The 8,720-nt window shown below is 40.2% G+C and overlaps 1 protein-coding gene across 3 annotated transcripts in view; it reads right to left on the bottom strand.

Moving 5' to 3' along the window:
* Window positions 1-7,950, bottom strand: part of Tyrp1 (tyrosinase related protein 1) — a 26,140-nt gene extending 18,190 nt beyond the window's left edge. The window contains exons 1-4 of one of the 3 annotated variants that reach the window (XM_021201152.1): window positions 7,763-7,950; window positions 6,682-7,151; window positions 4,229-4,551; window positions 1,154-1,358 (exon numbers count right to left, since the gene is read on the bottom strand). In XM_021201152.1, coding sequence (XP_021056811.1) covers window positions 1,154-1,358; window positions 4,229-4,551; window positions 6,682-7,066 — 913 coding nt within the window. In that variant the 5' untranslated portion in view covers window positions 7,067-7,151; window positions 7,763-7,950. Of the gene's footprint in view, window positions 1-1,153; window positions 1,359-4,228; window positions 4,552-6,681; window positions 7,152-7,747 lie in introns of all 3 variants that reach the window. The other 2 variants (XM_021201154.1, XM_021201153.1) reach the window with 2 other exon arrangements.
* Between the last annotated feature and the right edge of the window lie 770 nt (window positions 7,951-8,720).

Here is an 8,720-nt window from a genome sequence, read left to right as displayed (position 1 = left end):
CACACACACACACACACACACACACACACACACACACACACAAACACACACAGTATCAGCATGGTTAAAAAATGTCTAAAATACTCCAGCCCTAAATATATCAGTCTGGTGAGAAAGATGAATGTGTTAGTGAGGATATGCTAACCTTCAATTTCATTCCTCTGTCACAAGGTGGAACCAATTGCTCAGGTGTTAGACTTCTAAAGGAAACTTTCATGTATTATCACATTTTAAAAAGATTTTAAAATACAGCTAAATGCTGTCCTAATGGGGAAAATGTACTTAGTTCCTTTCATTTATTTATAACTATTCTCTCTTTAAGCTTCCACAGCAATACAAAAGTTGATGCATAAAAATACAAGCAGAGTGATATATCCCAAATGCAATATTAAATCACAACTCTAATTTTCATACAGAAATCCAAATATTTAAAATATCTGGAAATGCTTGAAGAAGAAAAAGAAGAACCAGTAGAGAACCCCCACAATGGAAATCCGGTTAGTAGCACAGGGAGGGTAACTATGACTCATGGAAGAAAATAAAAAGCACATGAGCAGGCTGGTACAGAGCAGACATATTCCACGGCAGAGGCACAATAGGCAGACATATGGGCACTTTCTATAGGAGAGTTGCGAATACCGCGTCTGCCAGTATTGCTGTTGCTACATCTTCCTATTCAAAAGGCATCCCTGTGAAAGGTGTCCGTTTCGGAGTTTAGTTCTCTGGCGGAACGTACACTTTTCCTTCTCTGCTTCTCTCCCTCTTGTTCTGCTCCCAGACAATTCCCAACCAGTTTTTGCACATTTTAGATGTTCTTGGGAGACATTTTTCAGTGAAATTCCATCCCAAGACACATGACTGCTAAGCAGTTCTGGGTGTATTAAGAGGATTAATCTACACTAGGCTTCTTGAAAACGAAGTTAGAAGCGTACTCATGGAATCGCTGAAGAAAAATCAATAAAATACACAAGTACTTTGTGTTTCCCAGGAACACCCTTTAGACTGCCTTGAGTCTCCTGGGTGCTTAATGTGCAACTGCACTGATTCTCTGGAGAGAGAGAGAACAGATTTCATTCTGAAGAAGGGCCTTACAGGCAACACAGTCACTTAGAGAAGAAAGAATTGTGAATAGTAGCTGTCATTTGGGTCTTACTGTTACAAAGTGTTCCCAGGGTATCGTACTCTTCTAAGGATTCACAGACCACTCTCCACTGAGAAAAGACAGAGTTGGGGCTTATAAGAGTAGAATCGAAGTTGCTTCTGGATCCCATCAAATCGTCGGTGCAGACATCGCAGACGTTTTTCCCAGTTGCAAAATTCCAGTAGGGAAGGGAGAATGAAGGCTCCTGCAGCATGTCCTAGATCATAGAAATCCATTAGTGCTCTCTGCTTCCGCTAGGGGCTTGCTTGGCCCTGGCGTCCTTTTCCTTTAGCTCTCTACCTGCTAAGGAGTCAGTGAGTGTGTCAGTAACGTTTGGGACTCCAAACGTATTGAACAAAGTTTGGAATTTAGTTGGGGGGAGTCAAATGGGCAGTAGAAACAATGAAACTCACTTCATGAAGAAATTTCTCCCCCCCCAAAAAAAAATTTGGAGGAAAACATAGTTTTCATTATTGGCAGATAATTATGTTTCTGTTGGTTATATCACAATCCTTGAGTTTTATTTTTTAATTCTTGATTTTTCTACCTCTCCCACTTTCTTATTTTTATTTGAAACACCATGAAATCTTAGCAGTGTGTGACTTCAGTTTTGAAATGATTTGTGGAATGATAATTCTTTGGGTCTTGTTTATAATGTGGTCTGGATGACTGTACTTAGTTAGATTCTGGTTTGCTGACAGACTGCATGTTTTGTCTCACACAGACTCTATTTGCAAAGCACCAAAGGAGTTTTGTTTAGAGATCTACACTGCAATGCTGAACTAGGAAGACAGGCATCTGCCCGAAGCTCACAGTAAAAATGCTAAGCAGAAGTGGAATGAATTCTGCGCCTATTGTTCTTAAGACCAATGACCTAGTTTCCACTTTGAAACCATCTCACATGTTATTGAAAATGCATGAGACCAAGGACACATGCTTATATTATTAGATTTCTTAAAACACTGCTTCTCTCATTTGCCTTTCTTTTAGCCCTTGGGGGGTTACTTCCGGAGAGGGAGTTTTAGTATGAAGCTGCTCTTGCCTTCTGTGTCTTTCAAGCACCTGGCGATTTCTGCTCTTTAATTGCAGCTCCCTTCTGGCAAGCATCTTATCCTTAGGTGTTTTAGAAAGTCAGGAACTGCTCAGGGTATCTCTAGTTCTTGATCTCCAAGGGTTTATATCACACCTACAAAAACTAGTATTGTGCCTCACAAAAGTTTGTGACAACTTCCAAGCTCATTATGAATCAAGAACAACCGTGATTGGGCGGCTGGCATTTGGGCACACTCATATGGTGCTACATGTCACTTGTAGCCTGGAACAAGATGATGCCTTGTGCTCTGGGCTAAAAAAAAATGTAAGTCATTGAAGTGGAAGTTACACATGCAGAACTGCGACTTTTAGACACTTCCCACCTGCCCTTTCATTTTGCTGAGCCATTGGGAAAATGTCTTGAGTGAATGAAGATCTACAGTCAGTTAGAGATGACAGATTCATCTACTCACAATCTATTAAATGTCTTTCTTGTAATCAGAGCTTTAAAATATGATGCCAGGAGGACTAGAGGGGTTGTTCAATCACCCTTACAGACTCCTGTCGACTATCTGACTCTGTTGGAGTGCACCACTTTGTCTTTGCTACACATTATTTTCCCTTGAATTGCTAGCATAGCAGCACAGCATTCAGTACATTAATCAATCAAGAGGTGGACTTTTGTGTGTGTGTGTGTGTGTGTGTGTGTGTGTGTGTGTGTGTGTTAAGGTAATTTTAATGAATTTTAAGACTGTAACTTTAGGGTAGAGATTCATGACTGCTTTATATAAGAAATAAGCTTAGTTTATAGAGTTAATAATAGAGATCCAATAATAAATAATTTTAGGCGGGCAGTGGTGGTACACACCTTTACTCCCAGCACTTGGGAGGCAGAGGCAGGCAAATCTCTGAGTTTGAGGCCTGCTTTGTCTACAGAGCAAGTTCCAAGAGTCACACAGAGAAATCCTGTCTTGAAACACCAAAACCAACCAACTAACTAAATAACTAACTAATTAACCAACTAACTACCTAACTAAATTGAACTGGGGATTAGACCTAGGGCCTTGTGCTTACTAAGGAAGTGCTTTATCATTGAGATAAACTCACAACCCCTAAACTGTTAACTTTTTGAATAAAAGTATTTTTCCTAAAAAGTAGTTTATTAGTAAAAAGGCAATAATTCAATACTTAGGCTACCAGATACCTTAGTGTGTTTTGAGAACATCTGCTTAAAACCAAATCAAACCAAACTAACTAACTAATCAACCAACCAACCAACCAACCAGACAAAATCTCTTGATGTAAGTTACTGTGCTTCAGTTGAGGTCTACTCTATATTTTCCTTCAAAAATCTAGTTTTCAATTGAAAATTCATGTCTAAAGATATGTCATTTTGAAGTCCTTTTTAGAAAAAATGGCATAAAACATGATAAATAGGAATATATATGCATGTACACACACACACACACACACACACACACACACACACACACACACACAGTGAAATGATTACGGCCTCCAAGAAATTGAACACATCCATTATTTCTTTACAGTTATGTGATGCTTTTGAGTGGGCTTTTCTGTAAGCCCTAAAGTGGTAGGGAGTATAGAAAATATAGTTCAGTGAAAATGAAAGGATTTAGGCTCTAGAACCATCAGCTGTTTTGATGGTTACACATGGATGGAAGGGGTACCTGCAGGTTACTACTCTTCGGGGGGGGGGGGGGCAACTGCTAACATTCCACAAAGGAAGAAGATCTGGAAAGCGAGTTTTTTTTCTGTTTTTCATTTGTTTCATAAGTAATTTTGTTCAATTATCAAACTATTAAAAAATTCCAAACTTTTAACTCTTGCATTAACAGGTCTCCATTTTTTCTCTCATCATTAACATTACTTTCATTTCACTGTACAAAAGACTATGGTTAATAAATTATTGAATGAGCAGTGTGGGAAGGATCTTATCTGAAAGTCTAGAGTACCCCGATAATGCTCATTCTTGTCATCCAGTACAATGTGAGTTACATGTAGGCACCTAAAAACCAAGACTCAGCATACCTGCATGTCTCTCTCCAGCTGCAGCAGATGGTATCTGTGCCATGTGAGAAAAGCTGGTCCTTCGTGAGAGAAATCCACATCGCCAAAGCTTTCCTGTCCTGCCCCAAGGAAGGTTTTTTTGACTGAATAATAGTGTGTCCAAACAAAGTAGTTGTAAATGGAAATGTTCTCAAATTGTGGTGTGTTGCCATCTGGTCCCAGTATGTCTTCTGACCTCCTTGTGGCAATGACAAATTGAGGGTGAGTTGTACGCTTCGCCATATCCAAGGCCCTGACAAAGTGGCTCTTTTCTTCTTGATTTAAGTCCAGAAGATTTCTCCTGACTTTAAACATGAAAAGATTAAGACATGAAAACTAGCACAAGCTTATTGCATCATGCTATGCCTCTAGTATCCATCAATGGCCACGTATGTACCTGTTCAGATCTTTTATACATTGTTTAGCTGCTTATCATTTTCAAGATGCTTGGTACCAGATATATTTTGGAGTTTGCACATTCTGAAATATTTTCTTGTATATTATATTTTAGGCATTGGGTCCAAAGCTAAATGTAAATTCCATTTGTTTCATATACACCTCATTACACATATAGCCTGAAGACAGTTTCAACCAGTTTCATTATTTTGTGCTTAAAACAAAGATTAACAGTGTAGAGCTTTCCATTTGGAACACCATGTTCAAAAATTTCAGAGTTTGTACAATATTGGAATTTTGATTTCATAGCTGTTTAATCTATACATTATTAAAAATACTCTATTAAATCTGTGTTTAGACTGATCTCTTTCCCTCCCCTCTTTGTCTCAGCAATTTACTCTTGGATTTATTTTTGTTTTAACATTTATTTATTTATTTATTATATCTAAGTAACACTGCAGCTGACCTCAGACACACCAGAAGAGGGCATCATATCTCATTTCAGATGGTTGTGAGCCACTATGCTGTTGCTGGGAATTGAACTCAGGACCTCTGGAAGAGCAGTCAGTGCTCTTAACCGCTGAGCCATCTCTCCAGCCCTACTCTTGGATTTCTAAAAGCTTTTTTTTTTTTTAATAATACATGGAGATTTATCATTTATTGTCAAATAAAGATTATCATATTTATTTTTGTGAATTATTGGCATTTTTAAAAAAATTCTACCTCTTTGCTTTTGTTTTTTCAATACATGGTTTCTCTGTGTAGCTCTGACTATCCTGGAACTCACTCTGTAGATCAGGCTGACCTCAAACTCAGAGATGCTCCTCCCTCTCTCTCCTGAGTGCTGGGGTTAAAGGTGTGCATCACCATCACCAGTGGCGTTTTCTACTTTATAAACATCATGAATCTTAGAAAAACAAGGCAAGCAAATACGGCATAGTGGTTAAAACAGAGAATTTCTGTCTTTTGGCATATATTTTCCGGCTTATTTTTCATGTTATTTGATATTTGGATAAAAAGAACTCTTGCTTTACAAAGACATGGAGAGGAGGAATATCCCCCCCCACACACACACACACATCAAGTAGACCAGTGCTTGGATGATATTAAAGTCTCGAAAGGTCGTCTGGGAAGCCTTGATCAGTGTCTCACACGTGGAAACCAAGCAGGTGCTGTTGCTGTTTCTGTTGAATACTGCATGTACCTGCTCATTCATCTACAATGCAAGAACTCCTTCAGTACAGTGAGGAGTCGTGAGTCTCCACTGCTGCTTAGAGGGGTGAGACTGTTTTCCTTAGAGCTAGCTAGATCTCAGTGGACATGCTTTCTTTGCTAAAGGTCCAGATCCATGAGTGTGACCTTTCTGAATCTAATGTACAAGGACCTTTGCTCACAAAAGTCAGTTCCTAACATATACGAACTGCCTAAGTAGGAAATTGCCTGTATGTGGTGACCAGAGGAGAGTGTCAGGTGGCCTCTATCACTCTGTACCTTATTATCTTGAGACAGGGTCTCTCACAGGAGTTCATCTCTTTTTGGCTAGACCCATGATCTTCAAAGCTCCAGAAATTAACCTGTCTTCCACCTTTAGTACTGAGCATACAGTCACAGGTGGTCACACCCATTTTCCTACTGAATGCTGAGGATCTTAGGTTCTCCTTCTGAGAATGCTTTTTTTTTTTTTTTTTTTTTTTTTTTGATTTTCGAGATAGGGTTTATCTGTATAGCCCTAGCTGTCCTGGAACTCACTCTGTAAACCAGGCTGGCCTCGAACTCAGAAATCCACCTGCCTCTGCCTCCCAAGTGCTGGGATTAAAGGCCTGTGCCACTACTGCCCAGCTCCTGAGAATCCTCTTACCATCCACAAAGCCATCTCTCCAGATTTATGGAAATAAAATTAGTTAAATAAGGTGTGGGTTTAAATTGGGAAAAGTGGGCTGAGCTCTAGGATTTTAGGTGACTCCTGACCTACGTGATTCAGGATTCACATAGCCTCAAGTCTAACTCAGTGAAACTGCCTTCCCCACCTTTCTACTCACCTGTGAGAATTTTCTGGTTGCATGCAGCTCCTCTCCACCCAGGACGGCAAGTCCCACAGTTGTGTCCTGAGAAATTATCATTGCACTGACATGTTCTATTAAAGAACCTCAGAGGCCAGGCTTCTCGGTCGTCTTTACCATCATGGGGATAATGGCGGCTGTGGGGTCGGGAGTCTGCAATCACGGTCACACACCTGCCTCTTCCTGATGATGAGCCACAAGGGTCAGTCCCTGGACCAGAGGAAGGGAGCAGGTCTGGGCAACATACCCCACGTCTCAGAGCCTCAACATTGGCACACTCTCGTGGAAACTGAGCCCAGATCTGATGAAACAGCACCAGGGGAAGGAAGGTGGAGGCTAGGGTGAGGACTTTGTAAGATTTCATAATTCTCGAAGCAAGAGTGCAGAACCCAGGTCTCCTATGCTGCTCTCTGCTTGGAGAAGACAGGGGTGCTCAGATGAAAACGCAGCTGAAAAAAAAAAAATAAAAGAAAGGCAAAACAGAGTTGCAAAAGTTCTTTTGCATACTCTTTCAACCCACTCCTGAACTGGAATCTTTCATGTGAAACAAAATTTCTAAACAATAATAAAAACAATTATTCACCTTTAAATATCTGCAGGCATAATATCTAGATCACAGAATCCACTCTCCTGGTCTTTCAGTTTTCTTATTTAAAATTTCTACCCATAAGAATACTATTATCGGGCTGGGGAGAAGGCCCAGTGGTAAGGAGCATAGAGTGCTCCTGCAGGGGAACTGACTTCAGCGCCTCGCACCCACATCAGATCGCTCCCAACTTCTTGTAACCGAAGCCCTCCTCAGTAATCAGTTCTGCCCTTTCTGGGCACCTGCTCTCATGCACCCATATCCATGTGCATACATATACATATAAAGATCAACCTAGTCCAAAAAGACTTTCCTTAGATGTCATTTCCCAAAAAGCATCCACTAGCCGGTGACTACCACAGAAATAGTTAACCATGGTTGTGAAAAGAGAATGGGAAACAGGTATATAGCAAGCAAATCTCCTTCATGTTCCTAGAGCTTTGGTCACAGGGTACCCACCACAGAGCTGCTCACCAGTACCTTGAACCCCTGGAAGGTTTCTCTGCTGATCTCCTTCAGAGTTAGTGTTGTTGGATGTCTGCTTTTCCCCCTGATGCCAGCTTTTAATTGCCTGTGGTTTTTCTGCCAGACAGTAAATCCCAAGCCAGATCCCTCACACTGGGAGGGGCTGGGCCTCTCTTCCAGCTCTCACTAATCCCTTCTCACACCAGTGAATTCTCCTGCCCTTTTAACTACTAGGCAGCACATGACTCCCTCCCCACTGGTTTCCTTGTGATGGTTAAAGTCCTAAGAAAAGGTCAGACACACTGATTTGGATGTATGAGAGATGCTGAAGAGCTTTTGCTTTCCTTGTAATGATTTTATTCTTTTTTTTTATCTGTGTACCACAAAGGAAGAAACAAGATGAGTTGCTTTCTTAGTTGAACAAAGGCCAGCGTAACACTTGTATTTTCTGTTAGCTTTTGGTTGTTCTCTTTTAAAGAGACTTTTTCTCCTGGAAGTTGAAAACTCATACATATGTAGCCAGCATTCAAATGTAAGCCCGAGTTTGGAATACATGATTACTCTATGAAGCTTGTCAGAATTCATGATCAATGTTGGCTGGTCTTTTGATGTTAAGCTAGAAGTAAACAAAAATTATATAAAACAACCAAATGTGTGTTTAACAACCAAAAAAGACAACTAGGGATATATCTGTAATTAAGGCAGGAAAGAATAAGAGTATGTCCTTCTGCTTTTACTTATATATGGAGGCCAGCCACATCATCTGTTAGAATCGGGTTATATTAAACAGTCCTTGATATAAGATGCCTGAAACTCTGCAGGCATTCGTGTCTTTTTCTTTCAGATTTTAGCCAGTTACACATCCAACCTATTAATGAGTACTCATACTAGGACATTCCTTTAGATGCTTAAAGGAAAACCAGGACATTTCTGTTGGGAACTTATTCCATACACAGGAGACAAATTT

Source organism: Mus pahari, chromosome 6, assembly GCF_900095145.1.
Source record: "Mus pahari chromosome 6, PAHARI_EIJ_v1.1, whole genome shotgun sequence".
Taxonomy (NCBI): domain Eukaryota; kingdom Metazoa; phylum Chordata; class Mammalia; order Rodentia; family Muridae; genus Mus; species Mus pahari.
This window is presented reverse-complemented; position numbering and strand designations above follow the sequence as displayed.